Source organism: Macadamia integrifolia, chromosome 4, assembly GCF_013358625.1.
Source record: "Macadamia integrifolia cultivar HAES 741 chromosome 4, SCU_Mint_v3, whole genome shotgun sequence".
NCBI classification, from domain to species: Eukaryota; Viridiplantae; Streptophyta; class Magnoliopsida; order Proteales; family Proteaceae; genus Macadamia; species Macadamia integrifolia.
The window spans coordinates 2,072,516-2,096,230 of record NC_056560.1 but is presented as its reverse complement, the minus strand read 5'-3'; the positions used below and the strand labels follow the sequence as shown (position 1 = coordinate 2,096,230).

General features: G+C 36.8%; 4 protein-coding genes and 1 non-coding gene across 5 annotated transcripts; 2 read left to right on the top strand and 3 right to left on the bottom strand.

The window, feature by feature from the left end:
* Positions 1 to 501: 501 nt before the first annotated feature.
* LOC122077547 (serine/threonine-protein kinase PBS1-like) lies at positions 502 to 6,947 on the top strand. The gene is made up of 5 exons (XM_042643508.1): positions 502 to 871; positions 1,492 to 1,697; positions 1,933 to 2,122; positions 4,624 to 5,015; positions 6,140 to 6,947. The coding sequence occupies exons 1-5, from the start codon at positions 751 to 753 to the stop codon at positions 6,623 to 6,625; spliced, it is 1,395 nt and encodes a 464-aa protein (XP_042499442.1). The 5' UTR covers positions 502 to 750; the 3' UTR covers positions 6,626 to 6,947.
* Positions 6,948 to 8,472: 1,525 nt separating this feature from the next.
* LOC122077381 (bidirectional sugar transporter SWEET15-like) lies at positions 8,473 to 9,152 on the bottom strand. Its single transcript, XM_042643322.1, has 2 exons — positions 8,938 to 9,152; positions 8,473 to 8,781 (listed from the first exon to the last, which is right to left on the bottom strand). Exons 1-2 carry the CDS (start codon positions 9,022 to 9,024, stop codon positions 8,473 to 8,475), a joined length of 396 nt encoding a protein of 131 aa, XP_042499256.1. The 5' UTR covers positions 9,025 to 9,152.
* Positions 9,153 to 9,515: 363 nt separating this feature from the next.
* On the bottom strand, positions 9,516 to 10,536 carry LOC122077380 (bidirectional sugar transporter SWEET14-like). Its single transcript, XM_042643321.1, has 4 exons — positions 10,299 to 10,536; positions 10,094 to 10,130; positions 9,797 to 10,007; positions 9,516 to 9,695 (listed from the first exon to the last, which is right to left on the bottom strand). The coding sequence occupies exons 1-4, from the start codon at positions 10,339 to 10,341 to the stop codon at positions 9,516 to 9,518; spliced, it is 471 nt and encodes a 156-aa protein (XP_042499255.1). The 5' UTR covers positions 10,342 to 10,536.
* A 4,368-nt stretch (positions 10,537 to 14,904) lies between these two features.
* LOC122077184 (bidirectional sugar transporter SWEET12-like) lies at positions 14,905 to 17,003 on the bottom strand. Its single transcript, XM_042643034.1, has 6 exons — positions 16,809 to 17,003; positions 16,293 to 16,329; positions 15,956 to 16,166; positions 15,677 to 15,838; positions 15,470 to 15,589; positions 14,905 to 15,363 (listed from the first exon to the last, which is right to left on the bottom strand). Exons 1-6 carry the CDS (start codon positions 16,867 to 16,869, stop codon positions 15,079 to 15,081), a joined length of 876 nt encoding a protein of 291 aa, XP_042498968.1. The 5' UTR covers positions 16,870 to 17,003; the 3' UTR covers positions 14,905 to 15,078.
* Positions 17,004 to 20,026: 3,023 nt separating this feature from the next.
* TRNAQ-UUG lies at positions 20,027 to 20,098 on the top strand. The gene has a single exon. It is a non-coding gene; the product is annotated as a tRNA-Gln (tRNA).
* The last annotated feature ends 3,617 nt before the right edge of the window (positions 20,099 to 23,715 follow it).

Below are 23,715 nucleotides of genomic sequence, written 5' to 3'. Positions count from 1 at the left end.
TCGGGCCACGAATTGACACCCCTATATTGAACCATAAATAAATAAATAAAAATCTTATTATATATATATATATATATATATATATATATATATATAATCAAACATGGTTTTATCGAGCCGCTCCATTCTCCATTCTATGTTGACTATTCTGTTTATGTCCATGGAGTGGATCGTCTCTACCATGCGAAAATAAGGCAAAATCATTATAGTAAAAATCTTAATTTAACCAATCTTGATTACTGTAAATAAATCCTAAAAAAAACATAGGATAATGTTCTCCATCGGAGAGTGTAAACATATGATAGCACTCCCTTGTGTCTTACGAATTGACGTTTTTGCCCCCTTCTTACGAGAACTCAATCCCATAAAAAAATAAAGAAAATTAATTGTTTACATTTTGTTACAGATGAGAGAGATTGTATTGGAAGCATGTATGATGTATCCCTCATATTATATATGGGAAAAAAGGAAAGAAGGAAGGAGAGGAGAAGTACATGTACATGAGGCCCACCGCCCAAGCATTAGCCGGTTCTGTTACATTAAGCATCTGTAAACGAACTTGAAACCGAAGCGTTACTTCATTGTTGTTGAAAGTTGATTCCATTGATTTGCGATATCCTGTGCAAGGAAGAACCCATACCACATTTCATGTCTCCAATATGATGATATTCTAGTTATCAAAAAAGATTAAGCATGAGGGATTGAACGATTTTGAAATATTATTGAGGTATTTCACTTGATTGGTGGAAAATGGGTTGCTTTTCGTGCTTCGATTCCAAGGAGGAGCAGCATCTGAATCCGAGAAAAGAGGGAGATGATAAGAAGGAAGCACAGTCAATAGTGAACTCCAATGTTTCTCGATTAGCTTCTGGTGAGATTTTAATCTCCTAGTAGTTGATCTGATCTGATCTGAGGTCTTTTTTTTTTTCCTGATTAATTTACAAGTTCGTTGATGCTACCGTTCCTATTTTTAAATGCATATAGATTGTCGACGCTGGGAATTTCGTTGCTAGTTTCAATTGGAAGTTTAAGTTTTTGATTCGTTCAAATTTCTAAGACTCGTCATACTGATGATGAATCATTCATTTGCTTTAACAACATATCAATATTGGTTTCATTTCAGTCCGTCTGTTAATTTGTTCAGTCGTGTTGATCCACATTACTGAAAGAAATTCGTATATTTTACTAGTTCTTCTGCTTGGGACTGTAGTTTAATTGAGATCAACTCCTATTTCATCCAACATTTCCACGATAGGGCCATCTTCGTTTCCTCAAAGATGTATATTTTCAGAAAATGAATTCAATCTGCGTCGTTCTTTCAGAAAATTCAATCCTAAATAGGTGAAATTGCTATATTTGGTTTGCTCAATAGGGGAAAAAAATAGGGTCGGCTTATTGGATTTAAGTTCTCAACGCTTAATCCTTGCATTCAGGTATATTTTGTCCTCCTTACCTACATGGATTTGTGCTTGTTTATGATGGATTTTGCAGGAGCGGACAGACTGAGACCAAGAAGTACTACAGGGTTGAGAAAGGAGCCATCAAGTCCAAAGGATGTGCCCGATGTTCATATTGCCGCTCAAACATTCACCTTTCGGGAGCTTGCTGCTGCAACAAAGAATTTCAGGCCGGAGTCCCTCTTAGGGGAGGGAGGATTTGGGCGAGTTTACAAAGGATGCCTTGAGAGCACGGGTCAGGTAAAATTACAAACTTTCCTTAATTCACCTTCTTGTGACTTTTGACAGAAAAAAAAAAGAGAGCTGTGGAATAAGTGTTCGAGTGCCAATATCTGTTTGCAAACTCTCAACAATTTCTGTAGCATCTCATTTTTTGATCCTTTATGACTTGAAGAAGTCTGGATGTGATTGAGTAGTTATAAAGCATCCATTTTTTCGTATTGAGGTTGATGGATACAGTGCCCATTGGTAGCAGGTTGTGGCAGTGAAGCAGCTAGACAGAAATGGGCTGCAGGGCAACAGAGAATTTTTGGTTGAGGTTCTCATGCTTAGCCTTCTACATCACCCAAACTTGGTCAATTTAATTGGTTACTGTGCGGATGGTGACCAGAGGCTTCTTGTTTATGAGTTCTTGCCACGGGGATCCTTAGAAGATCATCTCCTTGGTAATGGCTAGTTCCTGTTTCGATGTTTTATTTGGCTTGTCCCAGGCAACAGATTAGTAGCTTTTGTTGGTTATTTGGATTTTTTTTTCTTCAGATTATATGTAGTTTTGCTTATTTGTCACCCTAACTTCTACTTCATAAGATTCTGGGGTCTTATGGATATGAAAAATATGAATATTGTGGCTTTCCAGATTGATTAAGTTACGGTTAACGCTACCAGTTGCTTATATATTTCTTCACTACATGATAAGGTTTAATTATTCTTAGAGAGACGCATATCTCATTTCTACAACTGTAAACTGCAAAATATACAGTGCTTGACACAAAGGATTTATTTTTATTTTTTACTTCTTGAAACAGTATTATTTCTTCCCTGTTGTTTCTTCTGCCTGTCTCAGTAGGTTTGGGTAAGAATCAGGGAGGATTTGGTGAAGTGAGGGAGAAGGACCATGAGAAACAGAGAGGGGCGGGGGCAGTTAATAGGAAGACTTGACTATAAAGGAGAAATAAAATAAGGTAGGAGATTGGAGGATGGGCTGGCTGGGAAATAAATCAAAGAGAGACTTTTGGAACCAAATAAAATTTAAAGATAGATCAGGGATATGAAGGAGTGGGAGATGGGGAGAGGGAACCGTCCACTCTATCTCCGTGTCATCCTAATACTGAGGTGGTAGGTAGATAGAAATGCAAACTTAGTTGGGAGAGAGTTCGGAAAAAGTGAGGGTGTCAACATTGGTGGGATGGCATAGCTTGAAGTAAAAATGCTTTCTAGATTATAATTCTAGTCAAGAAAGAATGAACATCAACTGTCTCTGTTAAATTCTGGAATTTCCCATTTGATTCCATGATGATGGTGCTGAGCAAGGGATGTTTTAGGAGTTTGTGAACTAAATAAGAGTTGATGCTGAATTGAGGCCATTTCTTCTTCAGCCCTTTGCATATAAGGAAGACTTAGATGCTTCTGTTGACTTGAAATTGATGTTGAAATTGTCAAGATTATTATTGTGAACAGTGATAGATTTGTTGTTTACCAAATGTAGTTCTGCTTATTGGTCCATTGGAATTTTTTTGTGCTTTCATTGTCCGTAGTGAATACTCCAAATTGAGTTACTGACTCGGTTTTGCTTGTTATTGCATATTAGTGATGAAAGAAATCAGTTTGCACTGACATCAAATTGATGGAGGAGAGGTAGCGGAATGAAAAATAACTCATATTACGAAGCTTCAGAGGCTTCAAAAATTAGTTAACTTGATAAGTCTGGAAAGCTGGTCGAACATTTCCCACTTCAAATGAAATTTTAACACAGTAAGCTAGACCCTTCAACATTTTGAAGGGGCCAAAATTCATGGTTGCCAGTAAATTATTGAGAACCATATTAGCCTAGTTGTCAGGGGTCTCTTCATACTCAAAAAGTGATGAACATTAATATTGATCAAAACTTACAGGGGCCATGTCTTAGTAAATGCTCAAGGAATAAGAAGGCTTAAAACATAAAATAATTTTCATTATTTTCATGAATTTTCCCTAATCCTTACACCTCTAGTTTGTGTGCGTATGTGTGAACTTTATGGTGTTCTTCAGTTAAAAAAATAAATAAATTATGCCTTAGTAGCCACATCAAGTCCAAGTGACTCTTCTAAGTTTTTCGTAATTTTCTTACTCCATTTAGTCTGAAATGTGCTTTTTTTTTGTTTGGAAGTAGTAATAGTCATTTGAGTAATGTGGGAATATCTAACCTGGGATCTTGCTTTGATTGATATGATCCATTGTAGGGATACCAAGATTAGAACATGCAATATTTATACTTCATTTCCAAGTCAAAATAGAACACTGGCATATGTTTTCTATGAGTTAAAAGAGGTGTTTCCTGAGAGTTTTGTAGGGATATCTTAAACTCTCTGGGCATCCAATCATAAATTTGTAGACGCAGTGACTTTTAAGATATAGCCTCAACTTGCTTCTTTTTAGGGGAAACAAGTGTGAGAGTAGGGGGAGAATTAGGCTTAACCATTGTGGTTTCTTTGTCTACTGGATATTGGGATGAAAAATCATAATTTTTTGTTCTTAATTACTTCACTAAATAACTTTTAGGAATTGAAACTTGTGAAATCTGAATGGATGTGTCTGTTCCTAGCATTTCAAGCTACACTTCTACTAGTTCTCGTTTTTTGGTCAAGGAAATTTAATGTTTCTCTCTCAAATGTTTTGGTTGCTTGAGATGATTGAGTAGAGTAGTCTATGTATTTGATCATTTATTTATTCTTTTCTCCCATTTATAGGATGTTTGAGTTTAAGTTTAAATATTTTTGTTTTTTTATTGTTTCTTCTTTTATCTGGCTTAGATGGTAAAAATGTTCTGTTTCTTTTATGTATGTCACCTTTTAAAAGGCATTCTCTCGACCGTATTAAATTGTTTTTAGTTTCTTTCTTTTTCTTACATAGCAAGATGCTACATTCTTAGAGCCTAATAATAGTAAATGATCAAATGGTCTTTTTGCAGATCTTCCACCTGATGAAGAATCACTTGACTGGAACACGAGAATGAAGATTGCAGCTGGTGCAGCAAAAGGTTTGGAATACCTGCATGACAAAGCAAATCCTCCTGTTATCTACAGGGATTTCAAATCATCCAATATACTATTGGATGAAGAGTACCACCCAAAGTTGTCTGATTTCGGGCTTGCAAAGCTTGGTCCAGTTGGGGATAAGTCACATGTCTCCACCAGGGTCATGGGCACTTATGGTTATTGTGCTCCCGAGTATGCCATGACTGGACAACTGACAGTGAAGTCTGATGTCTACAGTTTTGGGGTTGTCTTATTGGAGTTAATTACCGGACGTAGAGCAATTGATAGCACCCAAGCCCGTGGGGAAGAGAACCTTGTTACATGGGTAAGCCACTAATAGCCAAACTATATAATTGCCAAACCTTATGTCCATTTTTTTGTGAACGTCTAATTTCAGTATTTACAACGGAATAGCAGCAGGCGGCACTCGTTTGGGCTTTTGGCCCTAATGGCAACACCAAATTGAATGGGATAATGTGGCTGACAGTAGGTCAGATGGTTGCTATCTTCTGACTGGGTTGACTAATGATGTAGACACCCCTGTGATCTATACCTTTTGTGTTCCAGGTAGCACTGTACTTTGTACTTTGTATGCGCTGGAACTATTGTTTGAGGTGCTCTAACTTTGTGCCCTCCCTGCTCTGGTAGAATTAGCAGCCAATTTAACCTTCTTCGAGGGGGAAAACGAATACTGAGATACAGGGATTGGGTTTTAGCTTCTAACAATATTTTTGTTAATCCTTTTTTTTTTTTTAAAATAAAAAATCAGCTGATTTAGCAGTTGGATGTTCCTATTCTTTTGCAATCTTTCATCGGTATCTGCAAAATTTAGCATTGTATCTCTTACAGCATGTGGTGATGAAATGGGTGAAAACTTGCTTAGTATCATTTCTGAGTGATATTTAGTCAAAGAGGATTACTCACATTCCTAGTGGTAAATTGTTTTTCCCCCTGTTAGTTAGGAAAGCCTATTAGTTAAGAAAGCTTCCACTGTACTTACCAGGAAAAAGTGTCTACTCCTTAAGGTGCCTACTTGAGAATGTCCTGTCCCTCCCTGATATAATTAGTTTCTTCAATTTCTTTTGTGAGTTGATTCCATGGAACAATTGGATAGACCATGTGGATATTTCATCCATTGTGGTATGCTTATTGCATACAGTGTGTCACAACCGTGCTTTTGATGCATCTTCCCCTGTAGAAGAACCAAACTCCTTTGCCAAAAGTCAGCCTGTGCAACTATGAGTGGGCATCCTTTTCTCTGCATTCATCTAATTCATTTGAGATTAATTAGATGAAATTTAACTGCTTGATATCTTAGATTTTGATATGATGCTATATCCACTCCCTCTTCTGAATCTGAACCTCTGTTGTCTAGATATAAAAAATTCCTCTTATTATCCACCCCAATTCAGCAGTACCAAGCTAACTGTCAGGTTTATGTCTTTGCAGGCACGCCCCTTGTTCAACGACCGCCGGAAGTTTTCAAAACTGGCAGACCCTCGGTTACAAGGTCGATACCCAATGCGTGGGCTTTACCAGGCACTTGCTGTGGCATCCATGTGTATCCAAGAAGAGGCTGCTACCCGCCCGCTTGTTGCTGATGTGGTAACTGCCCTGTCCTACTTGGCATCCCAAACATACGACTCCAATGCACATCCTGCTCACAACTATAAATGTGGGAATGAGAGAAGAAACAGAGGTGGGACAGACATGGATGAGAGAAGTGGAAGAGGTGGCGATGATAGGGGAGGGTCTGGACATAGGTGGGATTTAGAGGCATCAGAGAAGGAGGACTCACCGGGGGAAACAGCAAAAGTGTTGAACAGGGATTTGGATAGAGAGAGAGCAGTCGCAGAGGCCAAAATGTGGGGAGAGAACTGGCGAGAAAAAAGAAGGCAATGCGCACAAGGTAGTTTTGATAGTGCAAATGGGTAGAGACTGCGTGATACAATTGCAAGTCCCATCTCTCCCACCTTGGTCCTGTCCATGCTTTGTCACCATAGGGAGTGAGAAATTTGTGGGACTTTGTTTTCTTGGAGGACTTCAACCACAAAAAGCTCTTCTTAGCTTTATCACCCCCTGCTCAGAACACCAAGGTGAAGGGGAAGACAAGAACACCATTGAGGAGAGTCTTTTAACCTCTCACCTTTGGAAGTTTGGATGGCCTAGCCCATCAAGTGTGTGACAGATTGAAGGAATTTTGCGTGTGTATGCTGATTGGAATTCCTATATGATAATAGGAAGAAAGTTTTCCGTCTGAGAGTGGCTGCCACACCTGCATCATTGTGCCTGGCTCCCTCATTCTCTTTAAAATGACCTCCCTACCCCCATAAATTGAACCAAATGAGGGGTGTTGATTGGATCTTGCACAAGCATAGTATCCACTCCCCTGAACAGAGAACACTTCCCCTAAAAATATTTGGGTATTTGGGGCAAAACGAATGAGATGGACCAAAATGCTTAAAAAGTCAAAACAGGTCAAAATGAAGTTTAGGGCTGGTATGGTATGATTTCACTTATAATTTATAGGGGTGGTTTCAATTTTGAAAATTATTTGATTTGATTTTTGCACCTTATTTTTATTTTTATTTTTATTTTTATTTCTTTTTTTTCTGAAAATTTTTGCATCTTATTTCAGTGAAATAGAAATCGAATGGAAGAGAATTCTGAAATAGTCAAATGAATCATCCACTATGATTTTAAAAAGGGAAATGATAGAATCCACTTCTTTATTTATTTATTTTTTTGATAAACAAGAATTTTATTCAATTAAAACTAAGAAATACAACGTAGATAGAGGCATGAAAAACATAAGAACCCGCTTCTTTTAGTTAATGTTTTGACTTAATTATTGGACCATTCAAATTCAATTGGGAAGAGTGAAATATAAATGTTATGCCTTAGGGTTTTGGGAATTGGAATAAGATCGGGTAAATACCCCTATTCAATTTGCTAGCAATGGAGCAGATTCTTGCTAACCCTCTTTGATTTGATCTTTATTTTAAATTATTGTTCCCAATTTTATTGAATAAAAAAATCCAAAAAATATTAGATTTTTTTTTTTTAATTCTAATTAATTTCAAGGGTTCCGATTACTTAAAATTTATCAACACTAAAAACATAGCTGGTATAAATCTTTTCAATGGGTCAGGCTAGGACTACGGTAACCCCAGGGTGACCCAGCCTGGACCTGGTCAGGCCCTATCCTGGATGGGCTAGGCCTAGTTTATTGTGAAGTTGGGCTCACCCTAACTCTTCATCCGCGATTTAGCAGGAGAGTAGGTTTTCCTCAGGTGGGCTCTTGTTACAAATCACGGTTTAGGGCTGGTATTGGATCGGTCGTAATAGATAATTCATATTGGTTACGGATAGGCTAATATTGTATCCATATGTTTTTTTTTTTCAATGCAAAATTGTGTTTTGATATGGAATGCAATGGATATGGTTTCAGACATTGTTGTGGGTACGATGTCTTGTATTTTACCATTTTGCATTTGTGGGTTGATTTTAAATGGCTGTTAAAATGCCGATTAGGGGTATTATGCAGCTTTCTCTATAAATTTGAAGTGATGGTTCATTCTCCGCTGTATGAAAGAGACATGAGGACATGTATCTCATCATACTGTGAATGTAGGTAATCTTGTCAAACCACGTAAATCCTCATATTATATAATTGCACGTTTGTTTGTGATATTCATTCATTTTTTCAACGATATGGTTAAGAGAGAAAGACTGCATCTTTATTGAGAGAGAGAGAGAATTAATTGTAAAGTTCTGGTGAATCAAGCTTGACATTCGATTAGAGTTGGGAGTTCCATCGGAGTTGAGATTTCAATCGTAAGGGTATGATCATCAACAGGCTTGTTTTGATGATCATCGTCCACATCATTCACCTCAACATGAATCGACTCTGCATCGATCTGAAATGGATGGACCTCTGAACATCCCATTGTGCTTAGCTTAACGCCATCACCGATGTTATGCTCCTGCTGCTTCTCCTTGTCCTTCTCCTTACTCTTGTTGGAGTCTTTGTAAATTGCGTATAGCACCATCTGAAGTACCCCCAGGATAGAACCCAGTATGTTTGGAAGCTACACACATCGAACCCATTCGTCCATCAAATCATCCATCATCGGCAACAATGAAGAACAACAAAACGATTTAAATGTAAATTAAGTGATTGATAATTTGAAACAAGAAAAAGAGTTATTTATTTATTTCTTCACAGAACTAAAGTGATAACTTACAGCAACATGCAAGTCTTTTAGTAGAACACCGTAGCATAACCACATTATTGCGCTGAGAGTCAGAAAGAGTGATAAAGAGAACGGCATGAACTGGACGCTCTTGGTACGTATAACCAGTCTCTGCTTGAATGGAAAAGAAAATCAAAAGGTTAATCCACCCCAGGTGTATAAGGGCATATAAATGTACCCAATTAGTAGTCGATGTGGGATTAAACTCCTAGTACTTCCCTACATGTGTAATAATACATATTGTGGACACGGTAAAAACACATTCTTGCACCAAGTTTCCAAGCTTGGATCAAGTCCCCGGGTGGGGAGAGGAGTTACTTCTTCTCACATGGAATCTCATCACCCAAACGATATTTGGACCATAAGTCAGAGCAATTAATGCACCTATAACTCATGGTCTGGTACCCCAAAGACACTGAGATCCCTTGTGAAGAGGCTGGGTCACCACATGGGGAGCAGATTAAAAATAATATTTTCACCCTAAAAGGGGTTGTAGGCTAATTAGTAGCCAACGTGAGACTAAACTCCCAACGGTATTATGACCATCAAATAACTAGAAAGCTCTTTCTTCATTTTATAATTCTCACCATAGTAGTTAAGGGGGCTGCAAAGACTCCCACAGAGAAGACATCACAAACCCAACCAAGAAATCGGACACGGCCTGAGCCTTTCAATAAAAAGAAGCTTAGGAGAAAGATCAAACCATACAAGCCAAAATTCAACAAGACTAGCAGCTTGGCTGTCAGAATCTGCAAAGTTACAAATCCAAAACTTGATTTGTAAAATTTGTAAGAGGAAAGAACAGAGTGAAGATCACCCTAAGAAAAGAAGTGAGAGGTGATCAAGGTACCATTAGTCTCTTGGGTGCATAAACCATGTAAGTAATAATATAGAGTGTTTCTAAGATGCAACCCATTGAGTTGACCATGATGAGAAAGTAAGCATTGGGCTTCAGTGATGCGTAATACATCCACAGCATTGCACTTAGCAGTGCAATCACATATGGCAATGATTGATATTCTTCTGTCGTTTTCTTCTTGTAAACTCCATAGAATGTTGGCCTGCCAACCAACCCAAAATGTCAAACAAGGATACATAATTTGAAAAGGAAGGAGAGAGAGAGAGAGAGAGAGAGAGAGAGACTTACAAGGGTGCAAGAAACACCATGAAGGAGAAGATGTTACCTGGCATATCAATGAGGAAAGGATAAATATCAGTAACAACCCTTTCTTAAACGAAGAAGGGCAAAGTAATTTTTCCGAAGTTCCATGCAAGTCTTGATAGAAAGGAAGAAAATGCTAAAAAAAGAGTAAAAAGAAGAAGAGGAAGAGGAGGAAGCTTTAACGCTTGACCTAGGATTCCAAAGATAAAAGGCAAAGGATGTTGGATGTTCATGGTCTAGCTCTTTCTCTCTCTCAAATGAATCTCTACTGAGTGTGTGTACTCAGGTGACTGTGTTGTGAGGTGGTGAAGTAGTGATAGTGATGCAAAGGGGACTCCCCCAAGATTGGCATTTATAAACAATGGGAATGTTCTGAGGGTTTACGAGGCAGGAAACAAGCTGGCTAGAGGGGATTTTTTGAGGAAGCAGGGGGTTGGGTAGGTGGTCCATTGCATGAGGTGGCAATGCCTAATTAATCTCCTTCACTTAAAACCCATGGCCAAAGCTCTGCCCACTTGCGCAAAATCCACTTACACGTAACGGCTCTTGAAAAGGTTGAACCCTTCATTAGTCATCACCATTGGGTTCGTGTCAGTCCACTAAGCTCGCCCAACTCAACTGATCTCTTTCTTAATTGGCATTAATTGATGAGATTGTAATACCTCTATCTCTCTCACTCTCTCTCTCAGCCATAAGGCTAGGGTGGTTCATAATTGGGGCTAGGAAGGAAATTAAGCAGGTCAAGGAAAGCTACTTTAAAGTGGCGTAGATTGTTTTTCCTCCTTTGGAAGTTGGAGCAATGCATGACACAACTGGACACCACCTGAGAGACATATATATGCCAAACAAAAAAAAAAAAAAAAAAAAGAGAGAGATATATATTGCTTTTGGTGAAGCTTTACGTTTCAATTAGTTGTTAATGATACCTTATCAATAATGAATTAACATCTTTATCTCCTTAATTTAATTCCTTTTTGTGTTCTATTATGCATCATACAAAATTCAATAGAAGAGCCATTAAAATTTCTAAGATTTGATCATTAGTATACTTTTTTAGAGAGAAGGAACGCTACTCATCTATACACAGGACGCTGTGGCACATGATAAACCCGAATTAGTCCACAAATTTTAACTATTAGAATTACCACATCAATCTTCCATGCAGAACAAAATTAATTTGTCCATCCAAAGATTCCACGGTGGACTCTTATCTTAACAGATATATAGTAACAATAGGTGTTTATCCTTAGATACTATGGTGGTAGCAAGTAGGGACAGAGAGAGATCCAACGACGAATAAGATGCTAGCACGTAATGTTCCATAATACAACATTAGCACGTCATTTTCTTTCCCAAGATATATTTACTGTGGTAGCTTAATATCTGAATATCACCACCACCCAAATGACATAACATGTTCATATATATAACTTTGGCTATGGATCTCCATTTTTTTATTTTTTTTATTATTATTATTTTTTTGCTAACGACGGGTATCCAGGCCTTTGGCCTGATTAGTCCCGTGGGCCCATACTGACCTCACAATTGCATGAATCGGGTCAAATCGGGGTTGAATGAGAATCATTCAACTTTCACTGAAAACAATGAAAAGCACTAAACACCCCATGTGAGTGATCCAATGTGTGCCTAGTAGGCGCCGAACTTAGAGCTATGGATCTCGATTAAATATGCAAATTGTAGATAAATTGATTCAAAGATTCCAAACAACCCAACTCATGTCCATGATCGATCGATGGGATTTCTTCGTAACTCTTCTTCTTCGTGATGGACATATTTGACAAGTGGACGTATCCCAACTTAACAAGCCATTGGCACTATCTGTCCAATCCCCAAAGTGGGCAATATATTCAAACTCAGATTGAGAGAGAGAGAGATTTTCTTTCATTCTTGTTAACGTTATCTTCAGCTTCTTTCATTCTTGTTAAAGTTATCTTCAGTCAGGACTCAGGAGTGAGGGGCTTATCTTTGTTGCAGCTGTTAACTTGTAAGCACCATTGGCCACTATCCCCCAATCATTCTTATTAGTTTTTGCCTTTCTTGGTAGGTAGGCTGTAGTGTTAGGCAAGAGCCCAAAATAGACATTTTCCTTCCAAGTGGCCAGGTTTTTTATGTTTCAATTCAAATTAATTAATCTCATCATTTTTAGTTGGAATGTGAATCATCAGGTTTTCATACAAGAACCACTTGTATACAATCTGATCCACATAGATAGAATCAACCACAAGATGAACAGTCTCCTACAAGAACTTGATCCAAGTCAATTTCACTCGTACTTTTCTTTCTATATTTCTTCCATGGAACTTCAAAGGCAAACTTACACACACTTTGACACCTGGCCGAGAGAAGAGAGAGAAAACAAATGTAGTCAAGTACAGGGTTGAACCGGAATTCTTGTACGTACACATGGTGCACTCTCATAACGTCTCTAAAAACCCAAAATAAATTTGGTAAATTTTCAACTATCTTTGACTGATCTTCCTTGATTAATCATCCATTGTGGGAATTAAATAATCCAAAGTGGCTTTTGGACTCACACAGAATCCTTTATCAGTATTAAATGTAAATATCTTCATCATGAGGATAAGGAGAATGATGAAGACCCTAAAAGGATAAAAACTTTAGTTTTCATTCCCTATTAGGTTTGGATAAAGAGGAAGAAGAAACCCATTTGCCAATCTTGGGATGAAGAAAATGATCAGAGATTGAGGTTTAGTAGGATATGTATACAGCTTTTAGCAAGGACAGAGAATTGGATCCCATGATCCAAGGTAAGCAGAGCAAGCTGGGTTTTGACCCTCCTTCCCCTTTCCTTCCTAAACCTGCTGCATGCTTAGTTTCTTATTTTCATTTAAAAGGATGTACCCGATGCACCCGGTGCACGAGGTTCTTACATGTTTGATGTTTGGGAGAACGAGAATTATGTATCTTTACCTTGAGAAAGTCGAGAGGTTGTTACGACCACTTAACTATTCCCCATCTAAACATAAATATCCAAAGATTTTGATTAAATAAGCATGGTTCTTAGTTTTTGTGCCAAGGTGAGCCCACCAGTGGTGTTCCAGATGGTCATTTTCAAAGTAAAATATATTGAAGTAAAATAATGAAACAATTATAACAAAATCTTAATTATAAAATCTGTTTCATCAGAATTTTGAAAAATGAAAATATATGTAATGTCTGAGAGTATTTTTTCTAACTGGAAAAAAGGAAATATTTGTCTTCATTTTACTTCTAGCTAGAAATTAATGTCGACAAATGGACTCAAAATGAAAAATTCAGGAGTATCTTATATGAGAAAGTTTCGGTCATGAGGTCAATCATCTAGAGGATTATCCTTGACTTGGATTGCACGTCAAAATTTCCTAGCATTAGAGAGCTGCAATGAAATAGGAGGATATATATATATATATATATATCAAGTGGTACGATACAAATAGAGAATTAGAGGGATCCTATCATCACTCCATCTTATATTACAAAGGGATGAAGGTCTGGTGGTACCAAGGATTTAGGTATTAATATCGGATTCATCATATCATATCGGTATTAATTGAGACCGATATTGATAGCTGGCCTATCTATGATCGGATATTGTATATGTTAGGGTAAAAGTTATCAATCCGGATCGTACGACTGATTCAGGATTGATATCATTTCGGTATTGTTCATGTACGATTCCTATATGTATTGATATCTAAATCCATAGGTGGTACCGTCGTATAGTAGTGAAAAGGGTACAATTTTAGTATTCCTATTTTTCCATATGTGCCAACTATGTATATTCGAACCGTTGAATGGGAAGAAAAGGGGATCGGGATCCTCTCTTGAGTGGTGATCACCCAAGTCTTGCCTATAGCTACTGGGGTGATTAACACGTATTCAAGCAGTAATCTAATGGCTCTCGACGTGGCGCCTCTATTCTAGTCAGTAGAAGCATAACCACTGGATCACTGCTTGAACACTTGTCGATCGTCCAAGTAGCTATGGATTGACCTGGGTGATCACCACCCAGGAGAGGAACCATATCCTCTTCTGGGTGGTGATCATTTGTATTTTTATCTCATTTTTGTATTTTAATAAATAAATAAAAACACAATACCAAAATGTAGATTCTAGCACCGACCTCTCAGAGTCCGATGAATCTTCGCATAAATGACTGTACGTGAATGTTCTTGGTCCGTGGATATGGCATCTATTTTCTCTCTCCTCATTTAATAAATGTCATATCCACGGATCAGAGAAGTTCGTACATTCACTTACGTGAAGATTCACCGCTCTCAGCCTCTCACATCATAAGTGGGCCCGGGTGTGACATGCCGATTCCTCCACACTGTCATCGGAGAGAATCCTCTCCCCAATGATGTGAAGAGTAAAACTGTCCAACTCGAACTTCATACACGAATAGGGCAGCATTAAAAGTTGGTCCCGCCTAACATTAATTCCAAGTGGCAAACAATCCTGAAGTTTTTTTATTTTTGGTAACGAATAATGCTGGTCTAGTTGGAATGTCCACCTGCCCAGGTACGTCTTATATTTTAGGCAAATGAGAAGGAGGAACAATCCGAGAAGTGAAGTTAGATTAAAAATCAAATCTGTCCAAATCAAATCCGTTTCACACAACCAATCAGTTGGGATCGCAATCGACTTGGGAATCACCATTACCTGGAGATTGAGCTTGAGCTTGAGCTAACAACACATGATAAATGAAGCCGTAGCAGAGCCTAACTGTATACCTTCACTGTTACACACACACACTCATATCGGCGAGAAAGACAGAGAGGAAGACACATAATCTCTTCAATATATATAGTATAAATAGATAGTACATATGATGTGATCATGGAGATTAGGGACTAAGAGATGCCGAGGCATATAAAGATACATAATAGGATCTAGCTAGGCCCTGGCTTGCCTGGGAGCGAGGGATGATTGATTATCATATCATCATATCAGACTCGGCACACAACGACCTGGACTTCATTTGGGCGTTCCTCAAGATTAGGGCTGGGGATAATGGGGTTTATCTCTTCATCTTCTTCCTCTTTCTGTTCTTGGGCATCTGAATCAACTGGGTGCACCGGCTCCGAACTTCTTATGTTCATGCTTAGCTTAACTGCGTCAGTGATTGTTTGCTCCACCTCATTCACTTCATCCTTCTTCTTATTGGAGCCCATGTAGATCAAATATAGCACCATTTGTAGTACCCCAAAGATGAAACCCAGTACGTTTGGGAGCTATATATATATATATATTCAATCAATATTCCAAACCCTAAGTTAGTTCCTTACTTATTACCAAAAAAAACATTTAAATAAGTCGAGAGATTTCAAGATCACTTACTACTATGAAATGGTCATTTTGAAGAAGACCATAGAAGAACCACACTACTGCACTCAAGGTGAGGGAGAAAGATAAAGTAAATGGCATGTACTCCACGCTCTTTGTGCGTATGACCAGTGCCTGTTAAATAATTTATTAATTACCATACAATACTAAATAGAATGTAATAAGGCTATAAAGCTTAATCTGGTGTTGGTGTAACCGTACCACAACGCTTAAGGGTGCAATGAAGACGCACAAAGAGAAGACAACACAAACAATTCCAACAATCTGGACCCTTTTGTCATCTTTGGCTAACAATTGAACTAGAAAAAGGATCAAGCAGAACCCACCAAGATTCATCAACAGAAGCAGCTTGATAGTCAAAATCTGCCATTAATATTGCAAGTACATATATCTCACAATTAGATAGCAGATAGAAGACATCTCAAGGGTTCATAAATTAATAACAAGTGAGGTGCAAGAATGAAGAATCTCTTTTGTTACCCTAGCTCTCTTTGTTGCATAAACCAGGAAGATGACAATGTAGATTGTCTCTATAACACATCCGAAGGAGTTAATGGTGACAAGGAAAGTTGCACCACCCTTCAGGTATGCATAATATAGCCATAGCATGGCACTGAACAGTGCAGACAGATATGGAAAACAGTGAAATCCTTCAGTTGATTTCCTCTTGTAAACCCTGATAAATGTTGGCCTGCATTTTGATGAAATCAAAATTAATATGATCTTCTCTGTTAACCTTTTTCAAGAGATATTTTGATTAAGATCATGCAAGGGGGAAATATATATATATATATATATATTTATAATAGAAACTTACACTGGAGCAAAGTACACCAAGAACGAGATGAAGTTACCTATAAAAACAAAACACATAAGATACCAAATGAGAAGTGTAAATTTAATTGCTAGCTTTTCTTCCTCAAAGAAGGTAAGAACTGAAATTTCAATTGTGGTCGCGAAACCAGGAAGGTTCATACTGATCAGGAAGATATATTAATTAAGCATCAAAAGATAAGGTTGGAAACTAATTAAGAACTATTTAATATGACCAATTTGGGTGCATTTTTAGACTTAGATAAGCATTTCTAAATTTCTAAATTGAGTAATTAATCTTTGTGCTCATTAATGTGGAACGAAACCATTGATTCAAGTTGAAACTCATCCATTTCTTCAAACAATTTCCCCTATTAGAGCCTTATGATCATTACACCAAGATTAAAAGAAATAAAATAGAAAAACTGTCACCCTGGCCTAATTTTCATTTTCCTTTCAGAGGAGAAGGACAAGAAGGAGAAGAAATGGTTGGGAAAGGAACCCATAGCTAGATCTCTACCTAAGAGACCAAAGATGATAATTAATGGATTTTGGTGATGAAATAGTGCAAGCGTGCCCATCTCTTGAAGCTCTCTCTCCTTCCTCCCACAAAATAAGCAAAACTAGAAGCAGGGCAGGGTTTAACTGCTAAAACCCTGGCTCCTCGCTCCTATACGAATCTATCTCGTGTGGGTGGCGAGGAGAAGCTGATGGAAGGCTGACCTTTATATAGCGAGGAGGGTTGGAGAGTAGTGAGTGGGAAGAGAAGGGTTGCGCATGGAACACATTGGGGTTGGATGGTGAGTGGAAAATTAACAAGCCGCGTAGGATAAAGACACTCACTCATGAATCAATAACAGATTTTGGTTAGGCTGCGTTTGGCAGTCATCCAAAAAAAATATTTCTCACGTTTTTCATTTCTATGAAAAAAAAAAAAAAAAGGCAAAATGATGAAAAGACGAAATCTTGTTCCGTTATTTCGGTTTCGTTTAAATACAAAAAAAGTGAACAACTAGGGTAATCGTTCCTGAAACAGGTCACCAAACATAAAGTTTTATTTATTTATTTATTATTATTATTATTATTATTTTATTTTAAAAGGGCATTTTGACACAGAAACTGAAAATTCTGTTTTTGACACGAAACGTCATTTCTGGAGCTGAATGACTACCAAACGAGCCTGATCCATGCGGTTGTGGGGTCAATATGGGCCCGTTAGTCATGCCAAAGACCTGGACACTCGTCATTAGCCAAAAAAAAAATAACGTGGCCTTAGTGCCTATGGAATTTTCCGTTACATTGGATACTACTTGAAGTTTTTCATGCCCTCAAGACGCTTTCATGTGAGCACATACATCATACCCTTTTTAGGCATTTCTCATCATCAACTGAATTACAGAAAATACCACCCTGGCCATCCTACTTTCCGCAAATCCTAAATCTCTTTCTCACTCTTCTCTGCTTCTTTTATCAGATGTTGGTTTTGTTTTATAGCATAAATGTAGGGTTTCGTATGGAAGTTTTTATGTGTTAAAACTAATATTCCTCACACAGATGGTTTCCTTTCATTTGAAGTTGTGTTTGCAGTTATAGAAAGATGGTGATTAATGTTTTAGTTATCGTATTATGTTATTCTTATTTCTTAGGTGCGTACTAGTTAGAAGGGAAAGTAAGAGAGTAGAAGCTTGAGAACCTAATATGATTGGTCCAACTCTATTGGAATGAGACTTACACGCGAGAGAGAGAGAGAGAGAGAGAGAATTTAGTTCTCGGGTATGGATTCTGATCTAGATCAGCCGTATCGATTCAAATCAAGCCTTACTTTTTATAAAATGTAGAATATTTTCATAAATTTACTCATATTCCAATACCAAAATCCAATTTGGATTGATTTGCTATCCATATAAGATACCACCAATACGGCGGATAGAACCATAGTTTCTTTACTTCTTGAAGGCAAATATTTCTACTATTGGCCCTAAAAAGTGATTATTGTGCTTTTCTAAGTGTTACCCACCAAATATTTTGCAATTTTAATTAAATCCCATTTATTATATGTTTAAAAAGGTTGCGGTTCTTCCACCTATTAAAAAAAAGAAAAAAGAAAAAAAAGAAAGAGGCTTTGATGGTTTTACTTGCCATTGTGGGAATTGTTTTCTTCTTTTGTACAAAGTGATAATATCTTGATAGATAAGTGTTAAAGTGATCATAGGTTTATATGAATATGTATTTTGATGTGAAGTTTATTTTTCAAAAGTTGTAAAAGCTGGATCCAAGCATTGTGAGTAGCCGCGTATTGCTTTTGTCTTTCACCTAATTTGTATTTTTATCACATTCTTTAACCTCAATATTTCTTTGGATTGGGAATTAGGTGTGACGAAATGGTTTCGTACATGTAAAGATAACAAAGCCATTGAGAGAAAGAGAGAGAACCTCAAAGAACCTTTTCACTATTTCCAAATGTGGTTATGGCCAATGTTATAACTATATGGTACTTTGTCTCAAATAATTGGCCACCCATGTGTTTGATGAATGAAATTATTGATGGTGACTTTCAATGAGAAGTTGCCAGGAGTTTTCTCACATATTTTTTTTCTTTGTGCTCAAGTGGATCGAAAAAAAGAATTGTGAACTACGGTTACATCATTACATTGGTCATGAATCTCAACTCAAAACCTTCATTAAAAAATAAAATAAAATAAAAAGAAAAGAAGAAGAAGAAGAAGTGAGAAAACTCCAATTAAGCCTAGGTAAAGTATAGTCCCATAGATGAAAGGGCTGACCTCCTCCTTGTATTCAATGAGTGGTTGTTTTGGGTATAGGGGGTCCATCTCTCTTGTTGTAGGATAGTATATTCTTTTCTTTTCGTTTTCTCGAATTGTTATGAAAAGAATCTAATGTTATGAAAAGAATCTAAAGAAAAAAAGTTCCTTCTCCATAGATGTTGCATTTTGTTGGAAGTAGGAAGGTTAATCTTTGATTACGTTCTTGTTTTGAAAAAAAACGAAAGCTTCTTAATCTTTGGCTAGGTTCTTGTTCAGAAAAAACATACTATATAAGGGAAACATTAATTAAGAATTTGAATGAGAAAATGTTCTTGGCTCACCATGGTGGGAGTGGGGCAATATCCATATGAAAATCTATGCAAACGCGCAGATGCAACATCTTTCGTCCATGGAATAACATACTATATATGTATTATAGATAGGTGAAAGTTTTCCTTCGTAATAGATGAAAAGAATCTCACCATTAGGATACTATATAATAACCTCCCTCACTATACCAAATGTCCAAAAGTGCCCTTGGAACCATTATCATATTCCCATCCAAACGTCGAAGAACCCCGAAGTGAAGAGACAATCTCTTCACAATGTGTGAAAGAATTAAAACTCTATCAATCCTTAAAATTATGCCATGCCATTCAAAGTCCTTACTAATCCATTTACCAAAACAACCCGTACAATGCTTATGCTGTTGTAGGGAAGCATTTTATGGAGGATCTGGATCTAGTGGTTAGTTGATGGGAAATAACCTTTTTGTTCAGGAGCGTAGCCTACGCTAGAGGCCCTATGTGTTTCTCTCTCTCTCTCTCCTCCCTTCTATGAAATGATATTTTTGCTCCCTATTGGGGAGGAGATATAGACACATGAAGTGTTGGCATAGACCATGCTTTTAGATAGGGAAAGAAGAAATAGTAAGAACGTCATCTAGATTATTTATATGTTTTAGTAAAACAAAGGTTCTATGGTGTAGTGGTTAGCACTCTGGACTTTGAATCCAGCGACCTGGGTTCGACTCCCGGTAGGACCTTTGAATTTTTTTGTTCACGGTGGGCCCATTAGGGCATAAATGGTACCTGACATGTGCCTTGTATTTAATCATGCATTGCCAATAATACATTGATAAGAAATCATATCAAATACAGACCAGGAGACCCACCCGCTATCTTTTCTTCTATGAATATGCAAATTCCTTGTTCTATTTCATTTTTGGTTTGGGAGAATGGAATTGATTATATATGTAATGGATCTAATTTTCTTCACCCATGGAGAAGGGAGAATCTCCTCATTGTAAATATCAAACCCTTTGACAAATGTTGGAAAGGGTATTTTGTACCTTGTAAATTAGACGGTGAGAGATGATGATAATACAATAATCTAATCACAAGTTCACATCGGTGGTAAAGAAATTCTTCTTTCACAAGTAAAAGAAAACTTAATCCTCACGGGACCTAGTTTCTCTTCACCACTCTTGAAAAGAGAATCTTCTCAACATGGAGAGACCTTTTAATTAGGATAAGGAAGGATATTTTCGATATAACTAATTATGATGTACAAGTCCAATCATAGAGTTTTTTTTGATAAATCCATAGAGTAACCATCGGTAATGAAGTAATTCTACCTTCCTCATGGGTACCGAAAAACTTAAGGGAAAATGAATGCTACTTGATCACACGGCCAGTTTTATTAATGAGACTCTTTAAATGACATCTCCATAAATATATTTAGAATTTGACACCTTATATTGATTGTCCCTTATTTTATTCTCAAAATTATTTCAATTTAAGTGTATGAAAATATTTTTAAAAAATAATTTGAAAGGTGACCTATCATTATCTTGTTATCAAATGATGTCAATATCTTGCATATTTTTCAAGTATATATGTGAAATGACAAGATTTATCTTCATTGAAAAAAACAAAAAGGTGTATCATGTTAAAAGGGCAATAAGTAAAGTAAAAAATCCTTTCCCACCTGAGTGCCAATAAAAATATTTTTTATTAATTGATCAACTTGTTTAATTATACTGGGAAAGGATTCTTTGAGCCTAGGTATATCCTACATCTACACACATTCTATTTTTTTATTCATTTATTTAAGATAAGAGAAAAAAAATTAGAGATGTGTCTAAGCGTATGGTACGCCTTAGATTCGGACAACCTTTTCCCATATATTAACTCTTTTTTTTTTTTTTTTTTTTTTTTTTTTTTTTTTTTTATCATAAGAAAAAGAAAGATAACATTAGGAGATATTACATATGATGTTAGTATATAGGTTTGAGTTTGTATAGCCATTAGTGGTTAGGGATAGTAGATAATTCATAGCTGGATTACTACTATTAACATTTTTACAATGAAAAGTTATCCCATCCTACTAAGATTGCTTCTGTTTCAACCTCTTCCTTCTGAGATGCTGTAGAAGAATACATGCATCCAAGAGATCACTCGTTTGACTCTTCAGAGTTGATCCAAGCTTTCTATTGTGCCTTAAAGCACCCTCTCTTCAACCACCTCTTCTCCCAATTTCTCCCATCTCTCTAGTAGTTGTACTCAAAGTCCCATGGGATATTGTTGGATGGATATGCCTAAAAAAAAAAATCTAGGCATTCCAGCTTGGTCATTGTCTAAAAATTTCTTTGACCATCCAATGATATCTTCTTTTTTTTTTTTTTTAATAGAATCCAATGATAGCTTCAAAAATTACGATTTGTTATTGGGTCTTAGACTAGACATAAACAGAGGCAAGAATATGTCATGGCTTTGAACTACTTGATAAATAATAAATATAAGACTAAAGTCTATGCACGCAAGTAGAAATCACAATTAATTTTATATAGGTTTTGCCAACCTTGACAAAATTCAATAAATTCACAAGCTTCTTGTGAGCCTTTTAGAAAATTGTTACATGGAAATATTTGCATCGAAAATCTCATTAAATAAGAAGGTTAAATTAATTAATGTATTAAGATATTTTATTTTTTAGGTAAGAATGTGTTGAGATGGTGAAAGTTATAGAAGTGTAGTCTCTCATAACTTAAGGTGTTAGATTGGACCTTCTATCAAAATGATTTTTATAATTCACGTGGCTGTCTTTGTTGTTATAATTTGGGTGAACTTAGCATTTTATATGTTATGACATTAATTTAGATGAATGATGTTTTCACCGTTGTAAAATGCACTCTACACAATCAATTAAGAACTAGCATTTTTTTTCCTTAAATAAAAATAAAATATTGTAACCTAATGCCGTGTTTGTTGTGCATTCTTGAAATAGATTAAGTCAATATATATATATATATATATATATATTATAGAAAAGTTTACTACGTAAGAGATCAAATGGGCATCATTAATTTCCCTAAGGGTTCAAACGGGCATATGAATTACTGCCATGTGGCACATAACATTGTCCAATGAATTTCTTTTCATAAATTACTTCCTATAATGAATGGTATCTTATATCTTTTCCTACCAAAATCAAAGCTGGAAAGTTGCCTCTCGGACCATTGCTTTAGGCCATAAAACTGGCACACCGTGTGGGGACTGTTTCAGGGATATATATATATATATATATAATTGGAGGACCGGCCGGCCGCACCAACTTCTCCTAACTCCTAGCCACAACCGCTATCTTATTTTTCTCCCTTCTTTAATAAATGGCTGAAGGTTCTCTGGTCGGTGGCATATGGAGTGCACTGATGAGGAATGAGTAAACCATTTCATATATGGGTGCGAAGAGGTTATTTCATGAGAGAGAGTATTAATGTATTCTTTAGCGTTTGATTTTTTATTTTTTGGTCAGCCCTTTACATTCAACTTAGGAAATCCTTTTTTTTCTTAATTTAAGGGCAAGAGAACTTTGCCTATTCTTGTTCATCATATAACCAGGCACACATGGTGTCTTTCACACCTGGTTGTGACTTGTGACTAAGTATGGATATCAGAAACAGAGACAGGCATAATTCTTTCTCCCTAACAGAGACAAGGGCAACTGTAGAACATGAAAGACGAAGTAAATTGAGCCAATAAGTCATTTTACTGTTGGAATCGTTAATCCACTAACCGCAATAACAATAAGAATTTCTCTAAAACCATAAACGCTGTCAATATGAGAAGAACTTTGATCTACGACCTCCTACCATTAAAGCTTGAGGATTATATGAGTGCACGAACTTGCCCAAGCTGTAAAAGCATTAAGTCCTGTTTGTTTGTAAGGGAGTATGGGGTGGAAAACTGGGCCCGTTTGATAACGTTTCAAGAAACGTGTTTCTGCCGTTTCTGTTTCCAGAAACAGCAGAAACGGAGCAAAAAACGTTTGATAAAACTGTTTCGTTTCACTTATTTTTAGAAATAGAAATAGAAATTTTTACTTATTTATGGTTCAAGAAACGACCCAGGCGAAACAAGTTCAACTTGTTTCGCCGTTTCTGAAAACGACTTGTGGTAATTCTTTCACTGGTTACCATCGACTTCTAAAAACATGACTTATCAAACACCTTCAATTTCGTTTCTGTTTCTAGAAACGAAAATTTATGTTTCTGACATTTCTTGAAACAGAAAAGACAAAAACGTTATCAAACGGGCCCTTAGAGTTGTGGGTCACAAATGTAGTGAAGGGCTTAAGCTGGCGCAGGGACCACGCGATCAG

Bases quoted from the DNA above. Each gene is read 5' to 3' on its own strand.
- LOC122077547 (XM_042643508.1), top strand. From the start codon at position 751: ATGGGTTGCTTTTCGTGCTTCGATTCCAAGGAGGAGCAGCATCTGAAT. The intron at 1,698-1,932 runs GTAAAATTACAA...CATTGGTAGCAG, and splicing joins GCCTTGAGAGCACGGGTCAG to GTTGTGGCAGTGAAGCAGCT. The intron at 2,123-4,623 runs GTAATGGCTAGT...GTCTTTTTGCAG, and splicing joins CTTAGAAGATCATCTCCTTG to ATCTTCCACCTGATGAAGAA.
- LOC122077381 (XM_042643322.1), bottom strand. From the start codon at position 9,024: ATGCCGTTCTCTTTATCACTCTTTCTGACTCTCAGCGCAATAATGTGG. The intron at 8,782-8,937 runs GTAAGTTATCAC...CGATGTGTGTAG, and splicing joins TAAAAGACTTGCATGTTGCT to CTTCCAAACATACTGGGTTC.
- LOC122077380 (XM_042643321.1), bottom strand. From the start codon at position 10,341: ATGAACATCCAACATCCTTTGCCTTTTATCTTTGGAATCCTAG. The intron at 10,131-10,298 runs GTCAAGCGTTAA...TTGATATGCCAG, and splicing joins TTTTATCTTTGGAATCCTAG to GTAACATCTTCTCCTTCATG. The intron at 9,696-9,796 runs GTACCTTGATCA...GTAACTTTGCAG, and splicing joins ATGCACCCAAGAGACTAATG to ATTCTGACAGCCAAGCTGCT.
- LOC122077184 (XM_042643034.1), bottom strand. From the start codon at position 16,869: ATGGGCACGCTTGCACTATTTCATCACCAAAATCCATTAATTATCATC. The intron at 15,839-15,955 runs GTAACAAAAGAG...TATTAATGGCAG, and splicing joins ATGCAACAAAGAGAGCTAGG to ATTTTGACTATCAAGCTGCT. The intron at 15,590-15,676 runs GTACGGTTACAC...ATTATTTAACAG, and splicing joins TTGCACCCTTAAGCGTTGTG to GCACTGGTCATACGCACAAA.